Source organism: Ovis canadensis, chromosome 16, assembly GCF_042477335.2.
Source record: "Ovis canadensis isolate MfBH-ARS-UI-01 breed Bighorn chromosome 16, ARS-UI_OviCan_v2, whole genome shotgun sequence".
NCBI classification, from domain to species: domain Eukaryota; kingdom Metazoa; phylum Chordata; class Mammalia; order Artiodactyla; family Bovidae; genus Ovis; species Ovis canadensis.
In genome coordinates, this window is record NC_091260.1 from 46,664,971 (window position 1) to 46,690,955 (window position 25,985).

General features: G+C 41.0%; 1 protein-coding gene across 4 annotated transcripts in view; it reads left to right on the forward strand.

Annotated features, from left to right (window-relative positions):
* The window catches only part of C6 (complement C6), a 77,047-nt gene extending 52,892 nt beyond the window's left edge, over positions 1 to 24,155 (forward strand). For 2 of the 4 annotated variants that reach the window (XM_069555805.1, XM_069555806.1), the window contains 5 exons: positions 3,931 to 4,063; positions 4,957 to 5,145; positions 10,692 to 10,782; positions 16,675 to 16,916; positions 23,579 to 24,155. In XM_069555805.1, the coding sequence (XP_069411906.1) occupies positions 3,931 to 4,063; positions 4,957 to 5,145; positions 10,692 to 10,782; positions 16,675 to 16,916; positions 23,579 to 23,754 (831 nt within the window). In that variant the 3' untranslated portion in view covers positions 23,755 to 24,155. The remainder of the gene's footprint in view (positions 1 to 3,930; positions 4,064 to 4,956; positions 5,146 to 10,691; positions 10,783 to 16,674; positions 16,917 to 23,578) is intronic. The other 2 variants (XM_069555808.1, XM_069555809.1) reach the window with 1 other exon arrangement.
* Positions 24,156 to 25,985: the final 1,830 nt, after the last annotated feature.

The window sequence follows — 25,985 nt, forward strand, 5'->3', positions numbered from 1 at the left end:
TGCTGCTGCTGCTGCTGCTAAGTCGCCTCAGTCGTGTCCGACTCTGTGCCACCCCAGAGACGGCAGCCCACCAGGCTCCCCTGTCCCTGGGATTCTCAAGGCAAGAATACTGGAGTGGGTTGCCATTGCCTTCTCCGGATGGCTTCTCTAAGAGTCTACAAATAAGATCTGACTGTTTATTTCTGAATCTAAACAAACTAACCCCCTATCTAAGGCACATTATCAGGGAAACAAACTAGTTTGACTATAACATAGGTGGTGCTGAGCCTATAATGATTTATTAGGCTAAATACCTGTAGAACTCTTAAGCAATCAAAGTTTTATTACCTTTTATCTTTTTTCTTTAAACCACTGTATATTTCTATGATTAAAAACAACTTTTTTTGTTAGACAGCTCTGTGACTTTAGATATAAATTTTCAGGAGATACATAATACTTAAAATTGATCACAGGAGGCATGTGCCTTAATCAATTTCACATTTTTAAAAGAAATTTTACCTTTCTTAAACCCAGTAAAGCCTTTCATCTGTTTCCAACTATGTCATATTTATGATTAAAGAGCAATAACCTTCGATTCTCCAAAGCCAGCGAATAAATAGCCACAGAACAGTGTCTGCACTAATATATCTTCCCTGTTCATTCATCTTCTGTTCATGTATAAGGTGCTAGGCGTAGAGGTGTGAAGGGGGAGAAATATTTTGGAGGGGAGTAATGTCTTTGGCCACCTAATGTAAAGAGCTGAATCATTAGAAAAGACCCTGATGCTGTAAACGATTGAAGGCAGGAGGAGAAAGGGATGGCATCACCAACTCGAAGGACATGAGTTTGAGCAAGCTCCAGGAGTTGGTGATGGACAGGGAAGCCTGGTGTGCTGCAGTCCACGGGGTCACAAAGAGTCGGACATGACTGAGTGATTGAACTGAATGTTCATTAGTCCTTACTGGAGAACCAGAGGTTCTCAAACTCCAAAGTCTTAAGCAAGGCCCAGAAACTTCCGTAACAAGCAAGATCTCCTATAATACTGGTGCTGCTAGTTGGGGAGCCACACTTCGGGAACAAATCCTTTAGGACAGGGATCAGCAAACTATACCCAGGAGCCAAATCTGGTCTGCCCTCTGTTTTTCTTTTTCTTTTCTTTTTTAGTATTTATTTATTCACATTTGGCTGTGCTGAGTCTTTGTTGCTGCTCCATTTTTTTCTCTAGTTGCAGCAAGCAGGGCTTACACTTCATCATGGTGAATGGGCTTCTCATTGCCATGATGTCTCTTGTTGAGAAACAAGCTCTAGAGTGAGCAGGTTTCAGTAGTTGTGGCTTCCAGGCTTTAGAGCTCAGGCTCAATAGTTGGGGTGCACAGACTTCCAGGGCATGTGGGATCTTCCTGGACCAGGGGTCGAAACGTGTCCCTTGCATTGGCAGGTGGATTCTTTACCACAGAGCCACCAGGGAGGCCCTGTTCGTCCTTTTTCAAGTGAATTTTTTGGAACACAACTACATTCCTTTGTTTACATAATGACTATGACGTTTTTGTGCAACAATGGCACAAGGTGACAGATGCTACCTGGCCTGTAATTGACTCTCAAGGCCCTTTACAGAAATAGTTTGCCAATCCCTGCCCTTTTCAACATTATCCTCAAAATTACACTTTGTCACATCCAGATTTCTAAATAGTTTTTAATCTGTTTGCGTCAGTTGCTTACATAAAGTGTTAAAATGATTGATGTTCTAATTTTAAAAACACACAAAAGGTTTAAACAGTGATTCATTATTCCAATGACTGTTCACAAAATTAGAATATATGTTTCTATTTCTATGAATAAGTTCACTCCTTGTTTCAATTTACTCTTTATTAAAGGCCTAATTCCTACCTAACAATAGTTTTTGCTCAAAAGTAAGACAATTTTGACTTTCCTAATGAGCACTTTCTAGAATTCCAAGTAGCAAAATGCCCCTTTTATGGAATCAAAGGCAGATGTGCCTCATTCCAGGCTAGAGCAATCATGCCCCTGCATGTGAAGATATCTGTTTTGTGACCAAAGGCACTTACCCCAGAGGCAAGTGACAGTGACTTTGGGTAAAGGCCTTTGCTAAGTTGGTCTAGCAGATGTGTTGACAAAGCTTGATGGCTGCAGCATATATTTATAGGTTATAGCTTCATAAGAGAAATGAAGCAGAAGCTTGTGACAATAACTTATTTCAGAATGATTGTGAGGGAAAATGTGCAGCCTTTGAATAAAATATCCAGATCATTAATACTAGCCATCATGCCATTCCCCTTGGAAACACAGCCATATCCATAATAACCAATGATGGGATACTCTTTTTGTATTCAGAAAATTAATCATCTTCTGGGAGACAAGTTGGATCTCATGGCCACGTAGTAACAAAGGTTGATAACTGAACTTTCACCTCCCTCAAAAGTCCCATCTTCAATTTTCAGAGAATAACTTCCTAGTCAGTTCTTTGTACTTGCCTCCCATTCAGTAAGGAGAGACCATTACATTACTGTCTTCCTCAAAAAGAGAGTGTTTTTCATTTTATTCAGCATAGTTATCAAGCCCTGTGTAAGGCTCAGGTGGTAAAGAATCTGCTTCCAATGCAGGAGACCGGGGTTCGATCCTTGGGTCAGGAAGATATCCTGGAGAAGAGAATGGCAACTTACGCCAGTATTCTTGCCTGGAGAATCCCGTAGACAGAGGGGCTTGGTGGGCTAGAGTCCATGGAATTGCAAAGAGTCAGTCTCAACTGAGTGACTAACACACAAAGATTTGTGAGGCAGAGAGCTGGTAGAAGAAATACCACTCAGGCACAGGTGTGGGGCTGATAAGTGTGATAAACATAAAATAGAGCTTATACAAGTTTAAGTGTAGGGGTGGGGCTGATAAATGTGATCAAATAGAACTTTGTGCAAGTTTCTCTCCAAAACCGAAAGGATGATACACATGATGAAACTGGTAAATGAAAGAGATTTCCCACACAGGAAATTCTACTTGAGTTGGGTCTCAGGACAATGGAAGAGAGAAGATGTTGAGGACAGAGGAAACAGCTAATAAAGATATGGAGGCATGAAAGAGAATATTATGTGCAAAGAATGGTAGATGCCTTTGTTTTCCTAGAGCATAGATTCTATGGGAAGAAATGGCAAGAGGTGAGGATGGGGAAGTGGGTCAAGTTTCATATTCTAAGTTAAGAGTATAAAATCCACTTTATCTTAAAATCTTTTCGTGAACTCCCACATGCCAATAGTTGCACTTTATTTACACATTAAGTGGGAAAATATGTAATGCCCAATAGGTTATTAGGAACACTTTCAAATGATTTGTAGTCAATTTGTTACCATAGCAATTGCATATATTTGCTGCATATGTAGAATACATTACTCACTCAGTTTATAGCCGCAGGATAGTATATAGTTTTCTTATTCTTGCAATAGTAAGCCATCACATATACAGTGTAGAGTAAGTTATTAAGTAAATATAGGTATACATATAGTCTAATCAATTTAAACTAGAAATATGGAAGAAGGATTAGAAGAGGGACTAGTTGGTTGTTAGATAGCTCAATAGTTATGGTGAGTGAAGTCGCTCAGTCGTGTCCAACTCTTTGTGACCCGGTGAACTGTAGACCACCAGGCTCCTCTGTCCATGGGATTCTCCAGGCAAGAATACTGGAATGGGTTGCCATTTCCTTCTCCAGGGGATCTTGTTGGTCCAGGGATCGAGTTGTGGTAAGAGAGAATATGTACTGTGAGCAAAGGCAGTGATGATGGCAAAGGAAAGGAGTGAACTTTGAGAGATATTTAGAAGTACACATTTAGCAGACTCTGAGTATATACAGGAATGAAGGGACAAAAGAGATCTAGGAGGGCCCTGAGGTGTTTGAAGATATTATTCATCACATTGGTAATGTGCTGATTTCGGCTTTAATTCTAGAATGAAAAGAAACAGTACTCAGTTGGAGAAGAAGTTGAAATTTTATGCTTTACTGGATTCAAAGCTGTCGGATACCAGTACTTCAGATGCTTACCAGACAGGAGCTGGAGGCAAGGAGACGTGGAATGCCAACGTGAGAACTGGGCAGACCCTCTATGTGACTGCTAAAGAATGAACATGCCCAAAATAAATAAAGAAAAGTCACACCCTTAGATTAGTACATTTTACCATTTTTCAGTAACTCTGGTGAAAAGATTTAGTGAAACAGAAAATAGGATTCGTCTGCTAAAGTTAGATTTCAAACTGTCTTCATATTTTAGTTCTCACCCCTGCATGTTAGCCGGACTGTGAGGCTTGTGCTTAAAAAGAAATTGGGGACTTCTGCTAACTGCATCCAACCACAGACATCGGCCTGGCCCAGAGTACAAAGAAATGCAAGCTAATGGGTCCCAGGGAAATGATGCTTAACTCTTAGGTGTCAGAGATGGCATATCATGTGAAATGCAGTTTTCCCCTTGGAGCACATTGGCATGCTTTGCTGGAAAAGAGAGCAAGGGTTTGTAGGCTCCACACATACCCATGCTTCATCGGAGTCAAAATGTGATTCAAACAAGGTTCAGATGGGAACTCCAAAGAGTTATTATGGAATACCATGACACAAAGTTGAAATCAGTGTCAATTAGAACATCCTGCCTCTGTGTCACCCACAGTGCAGCCACCTGATTTTGGGAAAACTCACTGGGGAGAAGAGTGAAAAGATTATTTCTTGAAAATGTCCCAATGATGTAGTGACGAGTATCTGAAATGATTTCCATAGCAAGTTCTTCCGTTAATGGAACTAAAGGCAGTTTCTCAGTGGAAGCCTGGGATCCTCAAGCCCCAATTTTTCTGCTCAAAAGGCAGCATTAACAACTGAACCGATGTGGTCAATCACATAAAATCATTTCTTGGAATGCCCAAAATCTGCCTGTATCCCTTGAGTGTTCTGCTCCACCAAATGCATCTGAAATGTTTCTCTCTCTGCAGGGACAGAGTGCCTCAAGCCAACAGTGCCGGAAGGACTGACGCTGTCACCATTTCAGACATTATATAAAATTGGTGACTCCATTGACCTAACTTGTCCCAGAGGTTTGGTTGTCAATGGGCCATCGAGGTACACATGCAGTGGGGATTCCTGGACACCACCTATTTTGGACTCACTCAGCTGTGAAGAAGGTAACAGCTCAGGATCCTGGGGTCTGCTAAGGTGGTGTCCTTTGAGATTATCTGTGTAGCATCCACAGAGATGCTGTTGCTTATGATGGGCTAAGTTGTATTTCACCTTGTATTGATGAAGAGCTCAGGCACACATAAGTAGCTATTGGTCAAGTGGATATTTTCAAATCTTGGAGAGTGAGGTCAATTTAATTTTCCAATCTAATACTTCAATATTCTGATAGAGCACAGTGCTCTTATATAACAAGATCAGAATTGAGGGTTAACTGAAATTTTAGCTCAACTGGAGAGTGACAAAAAAGTAATACACACTGCTTTTTAATTAATGAAACATTTTATATTAACTTATTTGCTTGTTTGATGAGTCACTTCAGTCTTGTCTGACTTTTTGCAACTCCCTGGACTGTAGCCTGCCAGGCTCCTCCATCCATGGGATTCTCCAAGCAAGAAGACTGGAGTGGGTTGCCATTTCCTCCTCCAGGGGATCTTCTCGACCCAGGGATCATACCCACATCTCCTGCAGTCCCTTCATTAAGGGTGGATTCTTTACTGCTGAGCCACTGGGAGCCTATTATTTTTAATTTAGAACATAGAAATATATAAATATTCACCAATTTTCTAACATAGGACCAACCTCTTATTTCCTAAAGGGTCTCCTGATTTGAGTTCCAAGATTTCTTTCTTGAATAAAACAAATACCTAATTCATCATTTGCTATCGCATAGATGGCAATTTTGCTATCCCATATCAATTTCTCTAAAACAATAAGTTTTTAAACTCCAAGTAGGGCACTTCTTTGAAAACCACCTCGGCTTAAGTCCCTTTCCCTGATTCTGATGTCATTGAGCTAGGAGGGCCAGTATTTGTATTTATACAAATCTTTCCGAGTTAATCTGGATACAGCCAAAGTTGAGAATTACTGTTTTGAAGAGAGGTGAAAGCTTAAAGGCAACTTTTGCAGCAAATTTGACTAGAAAATGCTTTAAAATTGTTATATGTATTTTTTCCTTAATCTTTTACAGTAGTTTCATCCACAGTTAATTCAGAGAAACATTTTTGCAAACCATTTTAAATTATTCAATGTTTTCAACTTAGTTTTTATAAAAATAATTTTTCCTCCTTTATTTTATCAGTTGATATATTTATCAACTTATATGTAAGTTTGATATATTATGGAAGTTGATATATTTAATTAGCATACACAATTACAATAGGAATTGGCATAAATAGACTTGGAAACAAATAAAACTGACTCTTGGTAAGTCTATAACTGGACTAGTGGTGCAGAAGAGTGAAGCTGTGAAAGACGGGAACATATAAACCTGGAAGTTCAGTTTCTGACAGGCAGCTAGCTGGCAGCAGGAGCTGAGAACTCCCATTAGTCTGGCGTGTTGGTTACTTGGAGGAAAAGGAAGGGAGTTTCAACTATTTCATATCTTCCAAATTTCTCAACACGCTTGTTCAAGTTATGTCTCATTTTTAATCAGAGAATCCTGGAGGGTTTATCTGAGCTCAGCTACGATTAGGCCTATTTTGCCTATGAAAAAACTAAAGGCAAAGAGATGCTAAATTAGACCCAAAACCAGACAGTTTGGGTCAAACAAGCAGCTCTGCTAATTCCTCAAGCTCTCTGCTACCTTGCCTTCTTTATCCTGTTCTGTGCTTTTATAATGTCTGAAGGAAAAGGAGAAACTTAATCTCTTACATGGGTTTCCCTGGTGGCTCAGATGGTAGAGAATCTGCCTGCAATGCAAGAGACCTGGGTTCAGTCCCTGGGTTGGGAAGATCCCCTGGAGAAGGAAATGGTAATCCACTCCAGCATTCTTGCTTGGAGAATCCCATGGACAGAGGAACCTGGTAGGCAGCAGTCCATGGGGTCACGAAGAGTTGAACATGATTGAGTGACTTTCACTTTTCAACGGTTATATAACCTTAAAACTATTGATAAAGAGATAATATGGAAATCTGTGAGAACTTCAGGTTGGTATTGTGGCTTAGTTTCACCTGATTCTTGATCATACATGTAAGAGAGATGAATGTGTTTAGGGACTACACAGTTTACAAAATTAAGACTTTCTGGGCATCTTAGGTAGATCCTTCTCTTTATACAAATAACAGCATATGTATACACATACACACACCCCTCCATGTTTTTAAAAGAAATTGCAATTATAATTCAAACTGAGAGATAACAAAATGCTGTACATTGAGATAAAAGAAAGAAATACTCCATCTCATCTACTTTCTCTCTGACAATGTTGGCAGAAGGATCAATGAAAGGAGTCACAGAAAAAGAAAGTCATCAGTAAAACTGAACCTCTTTACTCTCAATGTGGTGGGAGATGTGTGATACAGAGATGTCCAGGTCATTGGTTGGCCAGAAAGACTTTTCATTCTTTTAATGTGAAAAAAAATTTTGCTTCCTGAAGAAATGAGATGCCGTACACCTCCCCTGTCATTTTTATCCCTTCCTCTAAGAGATTAACACCTCCAAAGATCCTCTTGCCTTCATCACTCTTTAAAGATTGCAAAGTTTTCATTTCCACATTGCTCACAAATTGTGCAGGGCAGAAAGTGTGAGCAGCTGAGGACCAGTTCTGGCTTCCGCCTGATTCTTAGTGAGGGAGCAAAGAATCCTTGTATGTGGTCACTGATGACGTCAAACTGGTGGGAAGGGAGCAAAGCTCTGTGTGCTTGAAAACTGATGCTCTTTGGAAATGTATAGCTTAGAGTCCCTCCTTGACCTGAGTAAGTGTGGATTTATTTACAAAAGCCTAAGAGGCATAGCCACATAAGACACCAAAGAAAAACAAGCCCATGTCAATGGAAATCTTAGTATCTGAGAACTTAGCAGCAGTTATAGGTCTCCATGTTCATGAAAGCTCTGAGCCATATTTCACCAGCTAGAATGAGGGTCCTAAAAGAGGAGAATAGCAGGGAATGGAAATGCATAGCAGCAAAGAAGACAATGTACCAATTTTTTAAATCTTTATTTTTGCCTGTAACATAAACCTGCTCCCCTACCAAACCTCCTGCCTGATATACCTTTCTACTTCCCTCCTTTGTCAGTTACTTGCTTTCAGAGGCCATTGTGGTCATATGGATGCCTGATTAGTCAGATCCAGTCTAGGGCCGTGTGTTTCATCCAGGAGGCTCGGGATGTCAGCTCCATGTTTAATTCAATCAGTCTAAAGCTTCTTTGGGTGAGCCTCAACATAAGCAAAGATAACCCAGATTTCCCCTTCCATATACCTACTGCAATGCGGGTATATAATTCGCATGGAATGTGGAAGACCTGGGTTCCATCCCTGGGTTGGGAAGTTCCCCTGGAGGAGGGCATGGCAACCCACTCCAGTATCCTGGAGAATCCCCATGGACAGAGGAGACTGGTAGGCTACAGTCCATAGGGCCGCAAAGAGCTGGACATGATTGAGCAACTAAGCACAGCATTTAGCACATAATATACCTGTGTTCTTCATTCTACTTTAATCTCCAGTCCTCATATTCAGTATTTAATTGCTCATCTTAGCACAAGCATCATTTCCTTATAAATCTTCCTTACCTTTCTCAGTTTTTGTTTTTTGCTGATATGGTCTCCTGAAATCATATTTCTTCCAAATACCTATCTCAGCTTTTAATTATAAACTCATCCCTATGATTATTTGATTAATGTCTCTTAGATTCATGGAAAAAGAGGATAACTGCTGTTTTCATTTTTCTACTTTTCTTTTTCCCACCATAACATCCTAGTACCTAGAATATCGGGCCGGGATAAATAGCTACATTTGGGAGCTGTCCATTTCTCTGCTGATTATTCTTATAAGAAAAGTCTGGCTTTTCATTATCCCCTAAAATCCATTTGCACAGTTGTTGACACTGACATCCATATTGCTAAACCCAATGGACAATATTTCGGTCTTCATTTGCTTTGGTCTCAGCAACATTCGACAGAGCTGACCTTCTGCAGATGTATTCTTTCCCTGCTTCCAACACACAATGCCATCTGGTTTAACTTCTATGCCACTGGCTGCTGCCCTGCATCTTTAGCAGGCTCCTGCCTGTGCATGGGCTTTAAATGCTGGAGTTCCTCAAGACTCAGACCTGTGCCCTAACCTCATGCTACACTCTCCTGCTGAGGAATCTCACCCATACCCAGGGCGTCAATGATCCCTCCATAGGCTAATAACAAATTTAAATCTTTCCCACAGACTTCTCCACTGAGCTTTAGGCCTAAGTATCCAAGTTCCTATACATCTGTTTTGTTTGGCTGTCTTAAAGAGATCACAGATTCAGCATTTGCAGAGAGGAATTCCCGAGTCATCACCCTTACCTCCCTACCACTAACTTTTTCTAATATTTACTGTTTCAGTTTAGGCACCAACATCTATTCTCTTATGCAAACCAGAAATCTAAGAATTACACTTGACAGTTCTTATAACCTACCCACAATATGCAATCTCATGCATTTTACATGGTGGAAATGTCTCAGATTCACCCACTTCTCTCCATTTCCACCTCTGGCACTTTGATCCAAATGACCATTCTCTTTCACCCAAACTACTATAGTGAAAGTGAAAGTTACTCAGTCATGTCAGACTCTTTTCGACCCCATGGACCGTACAGTCCATGGAATTCTCCAGGCCAGAATACTGGAGTGGGTAGCCTTTTCCCTCCTCTAGAGGATCTTCCCAATAATAACCTCATAAATTGTCTACTATCTTGACCACCATGCCTCTCCAAATGCATCCTCTACACAGAAGCCAGAATTAAATTCTTTTCCACATCCAGACCTGATTTTGTCACGCCACCCCCTGCTAAAACCTATCAAAGATTTACCACTGGTTATAAAATAAGACAAAAATCCTTCAAAAGCCCTTTATGACCCTACACAGTCCACCGCACAGCCATTTCTCTGGCCATTTCTTGTTGCTTGCCCTTGTTTCCCTGGCTTTCTTTCAATTCCAAGAAAGTCAAATGTTCTCTCTCTTTTGAGCACGTTCATGTCTGCTATTTCCTTTGCTTCCATGATACTCCATTTTCTCTTCCCATTTTACCGTTCATAACCTTCCTGGCTACATCAATTTTCTTGATTATATGCTTTCTCTTTAATAGCACTAATAACAGCAGAAATTCTATGTGTAGAGTGTGTTTGTTTGATTAATGTCTGTCTGCCCACAAGACTAGAATTTCTGTGAGCATGGGATCTGGGTCAAATTTTGCTCAACTCACTATCGCCAGAATCTATCACAGTGCTGGTAAATCATAGTCATTCAATAAATATTTGAAAAATGAACAAAAATTTCACCAGTTGCAATTTCTTGAACTTAATAGCAGTTTTAGGTTGGAAACGTGACAGCTCACAAGGGCTAGAAAGGACTTTTCAGATGGACTATTTCATAACAACAGATTTGAAAAAGCTACAATGAGTGCTCTAACTCTAGGAGACAAGTGAGAACATTTCACCATAGCCTTTTCTCCTAAATTCAAACTGACCACTTGAAATCCATGCTGTGAACTGTTCTTGTCTTCATTTTCTTTTGTTTCAGATATCCTGACAGGCTTAAGGGGTCACTGTCAACCAGGACAAAAACAGTTGGGATCTGAATGCATTTGCATGTCTCCAGAAGAAGACTGTGGGTAAGAGATACTCTCTGGACTGTGCTTAGGAACTGAGAAAACCAGTCTAGTGTAACCAACTTCATGAAGGAGCCGGGCTTCTTAAAACATGAATACAAAGCATATTAATTTTTAATATAACTGATACCCCTTGTGCCCTGTTGAATTCTTCCTTCCCCACTGAGTAGCAAGCAGTCTTAATTATCTCTCAGCCTTGTTCCCTAAGTTTGCATAGCTTTTGTGCTAAAACAATCTCATTCTGGTGATAAAGACATTTCTATCCTGTTTAAAGCATCAGACACAATTATCTCAAAGCCTTCTTCTTCCCCCTAAGTATAGGAGCAAAGTTGTGACTCCAAGAGGTTGGAGTAGAGAAAGAGGTGTGAGCATGGACTTCACACACACATACACACACATCTCTTTGTCAGTTTATTCTTTCACATGGTGGCAGAGAGCATAAAGAAAAATGATATATCCTTATATGGCTGCCATGACTCTGTAATTATAACTGCCTTTTTCTAAATAAACCCAGGAGTGTCAAGAGTACTTATTAATTTCAGGACTACTTTCGTGGGAGGAAAATCCTAAGTAAGATTCGCTTAAAGTAAAATTTTGTTTCTCTATCGTACAAAATAAATGCAGGGGGAAGGCAGTCTAGGGATGGTCTGGTGATTCTCTTCTTGCAGATAGGACTGGAGCTCCTTCCTGCTGTCTGTTCTGCTATGCTTTTTTTTTAATCTAATATTCATACTTTATGTTTTATTGAGGTATAGCTGATACTTTATTTCTCTTTATTAAAATAAAATTGTCTGGCCTGACATTCTTGAAGTTCCATCATGGTGCAAGATTTCTCTGCTGGAGTACAAAGGAACGAAGATCAGACATGGACACATGCTCTGTTTTTAAGGAGAGTTCCTGGGGGTTCATCACAGCTCCCGTTTCACTACTCTTCTCTTGTTCACATGGCCATGTGGCCCTGCAAGGGAGGCGATGAAATGCCTAGAAGCAAAATCATTGGCTAGAAGCAAAAGCATTTTTTTCAGTAAAATTCAGTTCAGTTCAGTTCAGTCCATTAATCATGTCCGACACCTTGCAACCCCATGGACCACAGCACGACACGCCTCCCTGTCCATCACCAACTCCCAGTGTTTACTCAAACTCATGTCCGTTGACTCGGTGATGCCATCCAACCATCTCATCCTCTGTCGTCCCCTTCTTCTCCTGCCCTCAAACTTTCCCAGCATCAGGGTCTTTTCCAATGAGCCAGCTGTTCGCATCAGGGGGCCAAAGTATTGGAGTTTCAGCTTCAACATCACTCCTTCCAATGAACAACCAGGACTGATCTCCTCTAGGATGGACCGGTCGGATCTCCTTGCAGTCCAAGGGACTCACAAGAATCTTCTCCAACACCACAGTTCAAAAGCATCAATTCTTCAGCGCTCAGCTTTCTTCACAGTCTGACTCTCACATCCATACATGGCCACTGGAAAAACCATAGCCTTGACTAGACGGACCTTAGTTGACAAAGTAATGTCTCTGCTTTTTAATATGCTGTCTAGGTTGGTCATAACTTTTCTTCCAAGGAGTAAGCGTCTTTTAATTTCATGGCTGCAATCACCATCTGCAGTGATTTTGGAGCACAAGAAAATAAAGTCTGACACTGTTTCCACTGTTTCCCCATCTATTTCCCATGAAGTCATGGGACCGGATGCCATGATCTTCGTTTTCTGAATGTTGAGCTTTAAGCCAACTTTTTCACTCTCCACTTTCACTTTCATCAAGAGGCTCTTTAGTTCTTCACTTTCTGCCATAAGGGTGGTGTCATCTGCATATCTGAAGTTATTGATGTTTCGCCCGGCAATCTTGATTCCAGCTTGTGCTTCATCCAGCCCAGCGTTTCTCATGATGTACTCTGCATATAGGTTACATAAGCAGGGTGACAATATACAGCCTTGATGTACTCCTTTTCCTATTTGGAACCAATCTGTTGTTCCATGTCCAGTTCTAACTGTTGCTTCCTGACCTGCATACAGATTTCTCAACAGGCAGGTCAGGTGGTCTGGTATTCCCATCTCTTTCAGAATTTTCCATAGACATTGTGATCTACACAGTCAAAGGCTTTGGCATAGTCAATAAAGCAGAAATAGATGTTTTTCTGGACCTGTCTTGCTTTTTCAATGACCCAGTGGATATTGGCAATTTGATCTCTGGTTCCTCTGCCTTTTCTAAAACCATCTTGAACATCTGGAAGTTCATGGTTCACGTATTGCTGAAGCCTGGCTTGGAGAATTTTGAGCATTACTTTCCTAGCGTTGAGATGAGTGCAATTGTTCAGTAGTTTGAGCATTCTTTGGCATTGCCTTTCTTTGGGATTGGAATGAAAACTGACCTTTTCCAGTCCTGTGACCACTGCTGAGTTTTCCAAATTTGCTGGCATATTGGGGGCAGCACTTTCACAGCATAATCTTTTAGGGTTTGAAATAGCTCGATTGGAATTCCTCACCTCCACTAGCTTTGTTCCTAGTGATGCTTCCTTAAGACCCACTTGACTTCACATTCTAGGATGTCTGATTCTAGGTGAGTAATCACACCATCATGATATCTGGGTCATGAAGATCGTTTTTGTACAGTTCTTCTGTGTATTCTTGCCACCTCTTCTTAATATCTTCTACTTCTGTTAGGTCCATACCATTTCTGTCATTTATCGAGCCCATCTTTGCATGAAATATTCCCTTAGTATCTCTAATTTTCTCAAAGAACTCTCTAGTCTTTGCCATTCTATTATTTTCTTCTATTTCTTTGCACTGATCACTGAGGAAGACTTTTCCTTGCTATTCTTTGGAACTCTGCCTTCCAATGGGTTTATCGTTCCTTCTCTCCTTTGCTTTTTGCTTCTCTTCTTTTCACAGCTATTTGTAAGGCTTCCTCAGACAGCCATTTTGCTTTTCTGCATTTCTTTTTCTTGGGGATGGTCTTGATCCCTATCTCCTGTACAATGTCACGAACCTCCATCCATAGTTCATCAGGCACTCTATCAGATCTAGTCCCTTAAATCTATTTCTCACTTCCACTGTATAATCATAAGGGATTTGATTTAGGTCATACTTGAATGGTCTAGTGGTTTTCCCTACTTTCTTCAATTTAAGTCTGAATTTGGTAATAAGGAGTTCATGATCTGAGCCACAGTCAGCTTCTGGTCTTGTTTTGGCTGACTGTATAGAGCTTCTCTATACATCTTTTCTATACATTTTTTGACTGCAAAGAATATAACCAGTCTAATTTCGGTGTTGGCCATCTTGTGATGCCCATGTGTAGAGTCTTCTCTTGTGTTATTGGAAGAGGGTGTTTGCTATGACCAGTACGTTCTCTTTGCAAAACTTTATTAGCCTTTGCCCTGGTTCATTCTATACTCCAAGGCCATTTGCCTGTTACTCCAAGTGTTTCCTGACTTCCTACTTTTGCATTCCAGTCCCCTATAATGAAAAGGACACCTTTTAGGGTGTTAGTTCTAAAAGGTCTTGTAAGTCTTCACAGAACTGTTCAACTTCAGCTTCTTCAGCATTACAGGTCCAGGCATAGACTTGGATTACCGTGAATTGAATGGTTTGCCTTAGAAATGAACAGAGATCATTCTGTCATTTTTGAGATTGCATCCAAGTACTGCATTTCGGACTCTTTTGTTGACTATCATGGCTAATCCATTTCTTCTAAGGGATTCCTGCCCACAGTAGTAGATATAATGATCATCTGAGTTAAATTCACCCATTCCAGTCAATTTTAGTTCACTGATTCCTTTAGAATGTCGACATTCACTCTTGCCATCTCCTGTTTGACCGCTTCCAATTTGCCTTGATTCATGGACCTAACATTCCAGGTTCCTATGCAGTATTGCTCTTTACAGCATCAGATCTTGCTTCTATCACCAGTCACATCCACAAGTGGGTGTTGTTTTTGCTTTGGTGCCTTCCCTTTATTCTTTCTGGAATTATTTCTCCACTGATCTCTAGTAGCATATTGCACACCCATCTTTCAGTATCCTATCTTTTTGCCTTTTCATACTGTTCATGGGGTTCTCAAGGCAAGAATACTGAAGTGATTTGCCATTCCTTTCTCCAGTGGACCACATTTTGTCAGAACTCTCCACCATGACCTGTCTGTCTTGGGTAGTCCTACGTGGTAAATAAAATTAGAATTAAGTTATCGAAGAAGAGAATGAATAAATGGTGAAATAGGAAGTCAACAGACTGTGTCCAGTTGTGATATTTCACTTTTTATATATTTTAAACAATGCAGGCTGTTCTAAGGCAATTTTCATCTTCAAAAACACATGTACATAATTGTTGGGGCTTCCCAGGTGGCTCAGTGATAAAGAATTCGCCTACCAATGCAGGAGGCACAGTTTCGATCCCTGGGTCAAGAAGATCCCTTGAAGAGGAGAATGGCAACCCACTGCAGTATTCTTGCCTGGAAAATCCCGTGGACAAGGAGCCTGCTGGGCTACAGTTCATGGAGTCACAAAGGGTCAGACATAACTTGGCGACTAAATAGCAGCAGCAGCAGTTCATAATTGCTACTTTGGAATTTTTCTTCTATTTCTTTGCACCAAGGTTTTTTTCAGCTTTAACACTGATTGCCTCTCACATTCTTCTGAGTTCCAAGTAAGCAAACACTTGTAGGGACACTTTGTTTATTTATTTATGAGACCACTACAGGGACTTTTTCTGTAACATTCCACTGTTGTAATTCAACCCAAAGATGACTCTGTCTATCTTCCTAAGAATCGACCACAAGTGGTCCACCTTGTATGAGCTACCTGCTGCTGGGGTCTCCTCACCCAGAAAATGGCCTTCTAGGGAGAACTCACAACATTCACATTGTCCATGTAACCCAGAGGGAACTTCTTTCTTTGTTTGCAATGCCAGACTATGAGAACACAGACTGTCCTCTAGAACTGTCTGAATTTCAGCTCAGCCCTCCCTTTCCAGGCTCTTCCTATACGCCTCAGTCCTCTTTGATATGGCACTGAAGGTGTTTGTGAGAGTGACTGGCCCCACAGCTTAAATTCTCTGAACTTAGAAAGTGGCTTTTTGTTCTGTCTCTGGGCTTCAGTTCCTGGAAACAAATTTACACACTGGTGCACTGATTTTTAACTCTGAAGTTGACATCAGAGAAGAAACTCAGGTTTGGAGTAATCAAGTTATTGTCCTCTCAGCAAGAAAAAGACTATGGCTATCTTCTTGTTAACAGGACCCATCCCTTTACTTAGATTTAGTGAGTTAATCAGAGGTTGACCTAAAAACTCATGCTGTTAGTCACAATACAAACACACTTGCAATGCTATATAATTATATTTAAGACTTTGGTGTTGCAAATGAGTTCAGGGGAAGTGCAGACTAAAATAGACTAGGTTGATCAGAATTAGCTTCAAAATGTAGCCAAGAATTGATCTGGACATAGACAGCTGGAGATGGGAGACAGTGCAACATGGATTGAGCAGGGCATGGGATGGTAGCAAAGGAAGAATAATCTTGTCAGTCTAGAAAATGCTCAATACAATTGTCAGGTGATAAAAAGGGATTAAGGAGGATGGGAAACTGATTCTAGAAAGGAAAGTTGATTGGATGAATTCAAAATAGAAGATTTTGATTATCAGAATTAATGAATTCAGACTTTAATTTGAAGGCAATTGTGAATAGTAACAAGCTTAAAATGATTTGGTTTTTTTTTAGGAAGATGAATCCCAGAGCATGCAAGATTAAATGAGAGACTGAAGAGAGAAACGGGGGGAAGAGAGAAACGGGGGGAAGAGAGAAACTGGGGTACAGAACTAGGTGGAAAGTTAACATATGAGTTGCCTACACACCATCTTTTCTAGTCTTCATGTATAAATGCTTGCTTTTCTCTCCCGTATAGCCATTATTCAGAAGAAATCTGTGTGCTTGATACAACATCCAGCCATCACTTTACTTCATCTGCTTGTAAGCTTTTGGCTGAGAAATGTTTAAATAATCAGCAGCTCCATTTTCTACATATTGGTTCATGTGAAGAGGGTCCACAGTTAAAATGGGGTCTGGAAAGGATAAAACTTTCCTCCAGTAGCACAAAGAATGAATCCTGTGGTTATGACACCTGCTACAACTGGGAAAAATGTTCAGGTAAGCTCCAGTGGTAATTCATACTAAAAAAGCTATCACTTAACCTTCATCTCAGCTAGTACATCTTATTTGTATTTATACATTGTTTCTTATAAAAAACCTTTCCTTAATCAAAACTAATTCTTTTTCATTGTAAAAAATGTTAGGAAATGATTTAAACAGAAGGGAAAATTAGAACCCAACCTACCCACAACTAGAAATAACAACTTTAACAACTTTGGTGTAAATCTTTCCAGTCTTTTTCTGTACATACATAATCAGACTCACCTTTCATCCCCAAGTAAGAACACCCATCCTGATCTCACTTCAGCACCCCACTTCCCCACCCTTTGGAGGGCCTTTATCAAATTGTCTAAGTTTCCTCTGGCAGATGGAACCAGCTGGGGCCAGCATAGGTAGAGTGCCCTGAGCCCGGACTGGGTTCCTCATCAATACCAATTACCAGAAATATCTGCCTCAAGTATTTTGAAGTCCCCTTGTACTGGCTGGGATCAGCCCACGCTGGTAGGGTTCCATAGGCAGGATGCCTTGAACCCACATGAGGTTCCTTGTGAGCCCAAGCCCTATTCCCCTCTTGTGGAACATTCTCCTACCCTCTACTCCTTCTCTCCTCATTAGATGTGATGTTCCAAGAAGCTCTGGGACTGTATCTACAGAGTCTTCCCTGGCTCAGAGCTAGACCCTCATTCCCAGAGAGCAGCCTGGTGAGCCACTGGCCAGCAGGGTAGTCTTTCTCAAAATTGCTTGAGATCAGAATGCTAGTATGGAGTTGACACTATTTAGAATGGCTTCAATCATTTATATAAAAGAAACACCCCATTAAAAAATTCCCTGGAGCCTCACACACCTCAGGGATAGCACTGATTATATTACTTGAAAACAATAGGATCAAATACTACATCTTATTTATATATTGTGGGTTTTTTTTCACTTTGATATATCATGAAATTATTTCCATATCATTATATATTATTCTGCCACATAATTTTCAATGTCTGCAAAAACTTATATGGGCATTTTGTGATTTTACTTAATCAATCTTCAATTTGATATTGAGATTTTCCCCCAGATTTTGCTATTAGAAACAGTGCTGTGATAGACAAATCTATCACAGGTAAATCTATACTCTAAGATTCTATCCTTAGATTTTACTTAAATGGAATGTTTCTAGATAAATACTATTTTAAAATAGAAAGTCTTTGTTGATGCAATGTATCAACTTGCTTTCTAGAAATGTCTTTATCATATTATATTCATATTTACAGTGTGTGATAAAAACTGCCTTTCACACCCTCAACAAACCTTGGGGCTATTACCTGTTTATATCTCTGCCTATTTATACTTAAAAAATAGTATTACATTTCTATTTTCAGTAAGTGTATTGCCTATTGGCGTTTCATTTGTGAACTGCTTAAAAGCAGAAACTTCACAGCAGTGCATTTGCGCTAAGGTGAAATTGGAACCTGAAATAGTTCAACTGAGCTTCATATAATACATAAATATGGGTTGAAGATTAGGACTTAACAGAACTCACATAGGCAGCTAGATTTCCCTCTGGCCCATCTTCAAAAACTCATCTGAAATCGAGGCATAAAGTAAGCAATGGGAACTTACTGAATTGTTAACTTCTACCTTTAGCTGAAGCCACTTTAGTTTTGCAAAAACAAAGATAAAAACCTTATTATTACCCTTGACTTCTCTTTCACTTTTCAACCCAGTTCTTTGAGTCAGTCCTGGAAAAAGGGAGATGCTTTATAAACCAAATCCAGGCTTTTCTTGATCCACTTAAAGCTGATTATCAAGGTCCAGCTCCCTTGACAGGTGGCAGGATGAAATCCATGACAGAAGGTCACCATGATTGGCACAGCCAACAGGCCATCTGATGGTGGCTACTCAGCAAGTCACTCTCTGGGGCTTCTCACCTTGTGCCTCGAATAAGGCAATTTCACATCAGTTCAGTTCAGTCACTTAGTCATGTCTGACTCTGTGACCCCATGGACCAAAAGCAAGTCAGGCCTCCCTGTCCTTCACCAACTCCTGGAGTTTACCCAAACTCATGTCCATTGAGTCAGTGATGCCATCCAACCATCTCATCCTCCATCCCCTTTTCCTCCTGCCTTCAATATTTCCCAAAATAAGGGTATTTTAAAATGAGTCAGCTCTTCATATCATGTGGCCAAAATATTGGAGCTTCAGCCTCAACATCAGTCCCTCCAATGAACACCCAGGACCGATTTCCTTTAGGATGGACTGGTTGGATCTCCTTGCAGTCCAAGCGACTCACAAGAGTCTTCTCCAACAACGCAGTTCAAAAGCATCAATTCTTCGGCACTCAGCTTTCTTCACAGTCCAACTCTCATATCCATACATGACTACTGGAAACACCATAGCCTTGACTAGATGGACCTTAGTTGGCAAAGTAATGTCTCTGCTTTTGAATATGCTATCTAGGTTGGTCATAACTTTTCTCCCAAGAAGTAAGTGTCTTTTAATTTCATGGCTGCAATCATCATCTGCAGTGAGTTTGGAGCCCCCAAAAATGAAGTCTGACACTGTTTCCACTGTTTCCCCATCTATTTCCCGTGAAGTCATGGGACCAGATGCCATGATCTTCGTTTTCTGAATGTTGAGCTTTAAGCCAACTTTTTCACTCTCTACTTTCACTTTCATCAAGAGGCTCTTTAGTTCTTCACTTTCTGCCATAAGGGTGGTATCATCTGCATATCTGAGGTTTTTGATATTTCTCCCGGCAATCTTGATTCCAGCTTGTGCTTCATCCAGCCCAGCATTTCTCATGATGTACTCTGCATATAGGTTACATAAGCAGGGTGACAATATACAGCCTTGATGTATTCCTTTTCCTATTTGGAACCAGTCTGTTGTTCCATATCCAGTAACTGTTGCTTCCTGACCTGCATATAGGTTTCTTAAGAGGCAGGTCAAGTGGTCTGGTATTCCCATCTCTTTCAGAATTTTCCACAGTTTCTTGTGATCCACACAGTCAAAGGCTTTGGCATAGTCAATAAAGCAGAAATAGATGTTTTTCTGGAACTCTCTTACTTTTTTGATTATCCAGCGAATATTGGCAATTTGATCTCTGGTTCCTCTGCCTTTTCTAAAACCATCTTGAGCATCTGGAAGTTCACATATTGCTGAAGCCTGGCTTGGAGAATTTTGAGCATTACTTTACTAGCATGTGAGATGAGTACAATTAGTTTGAGCATTCCAATTTTACAAAGAAGATGGAAAACCAGGCCTAAATACTTACATTGCTTGACTCTAATCATTGTTCAATCATCATGAACATTACTATTCATTTTTTTGTTGCCTGACCAATACCATCACCTAACTGACATCTCTCTCAGAGACAATAATTTGTGATAGATAAGAGCTGAAAGTACTGTACAACTATGTATTTATTTAAATTTTGGATTTAAAAAATAAACTTTTTCTCTAACAATTATAATGTAAGAACATTATTGTCAAAACTACATACAAAAAATAAAAGGGATTTGGACAGCAGGAAGGACAAATGGTGCCTGTCTGTACCACAATAGGTAACACAGGTGTTCGGGGATGTGCTTACTGTTAACATCTATTTCCCTTGTTTATCATGGAGAAAGGTCTTCATGGAACTCCTCTGTTTCAAAGAGTTTCTTTCCCCCCCGCCCCTTTTTCTTTTCCTACAAATTATTCTTTCCAAATTTGGCTGAGTAACAATACATGACTTAACGATTTAGTCAAAACATATCTTTATTTTTAGCCCTTTGCTTAGTGTGTGCGTGCTTAGCCCCTAGGTTAGGTCCGACTCTTTGTGACCCCTACATATATCTAAATCCCATAGTCACCAGGATCCTAAGCTTGTCTTTAAAAGAGAGCAGTCAACTAAAACTATAGTCACAACCTGAAAGTAGAGAGTTATCTTGTTTGGTGGGAACATCTAGGACCACGAGCCTGAGCCCAGGAGGCAGGATCTCAGTAGCTCTGAGAAAGCTGCTCCAAGGATGCGGGCGGGGGAGTCTGGCTATATACAAGTTTGCAACAAAGGGAGCAGGCCCTCTGAACATCAAAGATCAGATATCAAGTTAAGGAATTTAACATGCTTTGTATGGGAAGATGCAAGCCTCTCGGCTCGCTGAACTCATTCCTTTCATATGCACCTCTATCTGGAGCCAATCCTGTTTCCTTCCTTGTTCACCTTAAGGAATGGCAGATGGCTGCTTCTTGCGTTTCCCCAGCTCCTCAGCAGTCACCACAGGTGGTGGCAGCATCTGCTAGATCTCAGTTTGGGGAGACCTCATTCACATTCGGAAGCTAGAAATCGCTGGTGACTGTGGCTGTGCTTAAGTCATTCAGCCGTGTCCAGCTCTTTGCGACCTCATGGACTGCAGCCTACCAGGCTCCTCTGTCCCTGGGGATTCTCCAGGAAGAACCCCTTCAGGGGAACTTCTCAACCCAGGGATCAAACTCAGGTCTCCTGAATTGCAAGCAGATTCTTTACCTGCTGAGCCACCAGGAAAGTCCAATGGCTGTGACATTTCTTGTTTGTTGATATGGCAGGAGATATTTTCATTTCACAGAACATATAAGGTTTGAATACTTAACAAATATTGGTCAAATTAGCAGAATGTCTTGGGGTAGTAAAAATAAAGCATGAACATTACTTAATAAGAGAGTTAAGTCATTTAAAATATCCTTTGATCCTACACACAGTCCAAAAACGGAAAGCATTTTTCCCCTAAAGATATGATCTGCCTGTGCCAGCCTTCTTTAGCTGGTGAGCAAAAGTCAGTGTCACAGAGATATCTGTTCATGTGGCACTCCAGAACAAAAGTATGAACCACAGCATTTATGAAAAGAGGAAACTAAAAAGGTATTTCGTACTCAATCTAACTCAGATATTTTGGCAACATAAATTATCCCTCAAATACTTTTCTTTTTGAATGCTTATACCTGCACCCCAAATCCAGAATTGAAACCAATTGATGAAGCAGAATTAATTAAGCACCTTGTTAAGAGCTGGTTGGGACAAACAGATGGATGAGTCGTGGTTACTGCTCTCTCACAAAGCAGTTGTAAGAGGCTTGGGAGAAAGACATATGAAAAGCTAGCTTTCTCCAGGGGAATCTACCCAGTCCAGAGATTGAACCCCACTCTCCCGCATTGCAGGCAGATTCTTTACCATCCAAGCCACCAGGAAAGCTAATTAACAAAAGACTATAAAAATGTCAGATGTGGTACTGAGAAATTTACACCATTAAAATTTAGTTATAGAAAACCTTGGTGGGGGATATGCGGCTATACAATGCTTCATGGAGGAGTTAAGGCTTATAGACATTGGACATGGGCAGGAATATTGGAAAGAGCATACCAGTCTGGCAAAAGAAGGGAATAGGATGGGCAGTGGACAAAAACTGGACCACCCTTGGGGTCCTTATTGGGAAACAGAGAATGAGTCACTCTATCTGGGATGAAGAAAGCAGAGAATATCTGCTGCAAAGGGACATTGAGGCCAAATGGTGGAAGACCTTGAACTTTGATCAAATGAGCTTATATCCTTTTACTCTAAATTGATTTAATATACTTGGCTTTGGTAACTTTACCCCAAATGGTCATTTTAAAACTCTTTCATGAATACAAGATTTATATGAATTATGAAGTGATGGGGTGGTTTTGAAGCCAAGCCTGAGAAAAGTATCACCCAATTTCACTGCTTATCAAAACCCAAATTCCCAGTCATAACCTAGGAATATTCTAGGAAGAAATTAAAAAATGTGGTACAGAATTATAAGAAGTGGCACACTTTATTTTCTTGGGCTCCAAAATCACTGCAGAAGGTGTTTGCAGCCATGAAATTAAAAGATGCTTACTCCTTGGAAGGAAAGTTATGACCAACCTAGACAGCATATTTAAAAGCAGAGACATTACTTTGCCAACAAAGGTCCGTCTAGTCAAGGCTATGGTTTTGCCAGTGGCCATGTATAGATGTGAGAGTTGGATGGTGAAGAAAGCTGAGCGCCGAAGAATTGATGCTTTTGAACTGTGGTGTTGGAGAAGACTCTTGAGAGTCCCTTGGACTGCAAGGAGATCCAACCAGTCCATCCTAAAGGAGATCAGTCCTGTGTGTTCATTGGAAGGACTGACGTTGAAGATGAAACTCCAATACTTTGGCCGCCACCTCATGCAAAGCGTTGTCTCATTGGAAAAGACCCTGATGCTGGGAAGGATTGGGGGCAGGAGGAGAAGGGGATGACAGAAGATGAGATGGCTGGATGGCATCACCGACTCGATGCACATGAGTTTGGGTGAACTCCGGGAATTGGTGATGGACAGGGAGGCCTGGCGTGCTGCGATTCATGGGGTCGCAAAGAGTCGGACACGACTGAGTGACTGAACTGAACTGAGCAGCTGATTGGATGTGGCTAGTGAGGGAGAGGAGGTGTCAGAGGTAGCCTGGCTCCTACATCTTACTGACTTACCAGCTGCCTCTCCTCGCTTACATCCAGATGACTCCATTCAACCGCAGTTGGGTCTTTTGAGTCAGTCCCTTTTTGCCCGCATTCTCACTCATTGCCACCAAAGTGCTCGCTGCACTGGGGAGGAGTCAGGTAAAATCAAATCCTAAAGCCCTGTAGAGAGTCACACTGTCTCTCTCCTTGCAGCCACCACCTCCAAGTGTGTCTGCCTGTTACCCTCCCGGTGCACCAAGGGCGGAGACCAACTCTTCTGCGTCAAAATAGGATCATCAGTGAGCGGGAAAACAATGAACATATGTGAAGTAGGAGCTGTAAAATGTGCCAAAAGGGAAATGGAAATACTGCATTCTGGGAGGTGTTAGACCTAATACAATTACCCATAAAAACAGAGTTACTGCCCTCTCCCCATCCCCCACCCCAACCCCCGCAAATAACCCCTACAAAAGGACACTGTTGAATAAACAGCAGACTGGCACATTCAGGAGTTACCGACAAAAATCCTTAGGTGTTAGTTTCACACAATAATTCTCCCTGCCTCTCTCGTGTCTTCTCCCTCGTCCACTTCCCATCCATGCAGCTCTATAGCATATCTCTAGGTAATAACTTCCACATCAATCTAGTAAATTCTTCAGTTCATGTCACACTAAAATGATTGGACTTCTGAGGACCTTATGATGCCTGCAGTATTAAGCATACTGACAAGAAGAAATCAGAATAAAAACGATAATTTTCTTCAATGAATCAATAAACATAGAAATCTAAACAACTTGTACAACACATTCTTGAAACCCAACTTTCATGCACTCATTCAATAAATAATTGGGAACGTCTGTAATAAACCTAGCATGATCTAGGGAAACCAGCACTGAATATAACAGACAAAAGCCCTGGTCTTCATGAAGCTCACATTCTTGTGGAGGAAGGCATACAGAACATAATAGAAGCATACAAAATATATAGTATGTTGGATGGTGATGATTCTTATGGAGAAGACAATACAGGGAAAAGTGAGTCCCATCCTTAAACCTCATCTTATGTGAGGAAATATTCCATAGTTAATAACCATCATAGTAAGTACAACTGAATCCAAGTAGAAATTGCCTTGCTTAAAGTAGTTGAATTCCTGAAGTTTCCTCCTTCTTAGGAGACTCTTTTTGCTTCAGCTAAAGTGCATCAGAAAGCTTTTAAGCTAAAAGTGTGTGATGGATGGAAAAATCATCAAAAAATTTCAAAAGAATAATTCTTAAGGTAAGTCATATCTATTATACTAGGCCCTACCAAGTAGACACTCATTTCTTAGAGAGGCTAGGGTGTCATTTTGAATTGGAGAAGAGAAACATTTTTGGAGCAGTGGTTCTCTAGCATGAGAGTGCACTGAAGTCACTTGGAGCACTTTTTAATATAGATGCCTGCAGCCCACCCCCAGTTCCTGGTTCAATAGGTCTGGGGTGGGGCCTGAGAATCTGTCTTCCTACCAACTTTCCAGGTGGGACTGCTAATGATGATCACATTTTGAAAACTTTCAGTCTAGAAGTGAATCCATCAAGCAGCTAATCCAATTACTAAAGTAACTGATCCCAACTTGAGCCAGTCAGTCTCTAAGCAGGTGAGTAGAAGCAGATTCCCTTCCTCTAAATCTCAATGGGATGCTCACCTAAGGGAAGGGGCTATGAGTCACAGCCATCCAGCGGCACTTTTATTAGGCTTACACATTAAATGTCACTCCTCCTCCATCTCATTAAGATCTCAGCCAAAATCTAAACCATCTTACAGAGTTCCCTGGCTGTCCAGTGATTAGGACTCTGCATCCCCACTGCAGGGGGCACAGGTTCAATCCCTGGTCAGGTAACTAAGATCTCACATGCTGAGCAGCACAGCCCCACCCCCCCCAAAAAAATCCCAAATCTTAAAAAAGAAAAAAACCCTCTAAAATATCTTGCAATATCAAAGGATAAATATTAGGAAGGAAAAGCCTAGAAACAGAAAACCCATTTTCCTGGTATAATGGCAACTGAGTGGGAATTGATCTTTGTCTAGGAGTCAGTGACCCATCTTTTCCCATCATACAGCCCCACTCCCTTCTCACTACCAAAGTGGCACAGACTACTCTTGTAAGTTTTGTGCCCTCAGCACTCCCAAGATGCCAGAATGAAGGCAAAGTTTAGGCATTAAATAGTCCCACATTCAAAGGAGAGACACCAACAACTGAGTTGGGAAACTCTGCTCAGGACTGACTTGGCTCTGCTCTACCAGCTCTCACACCAGCACCACACCTTTCCAGGCTGTACAGCAGGACTAGGGCTGACAGGGGTGGGGGAACGGGGGGCTATGGGGCTCTGCAGGTGCAGGGAGGCAGTGCTCATAGTGAAGATCCTATTACCTCCCCAAAGTCCTTTTCTTCCCCTTGATGAGGGGGAGGGAGATGCTCTAAGTATCCCCTGAGGCCAGGCAACCAAAGCCTTGAGAGAATCACTTGTCAGGGCACCCATATCCAGGATATGTGATGCCACCGTCACCGGCTGGAGGCTGTGGAATCTTAGAACTACCGCTGGTGAGTAGGTTGCTGGAGGAGTTTCTGGGAGGTATGGATCCA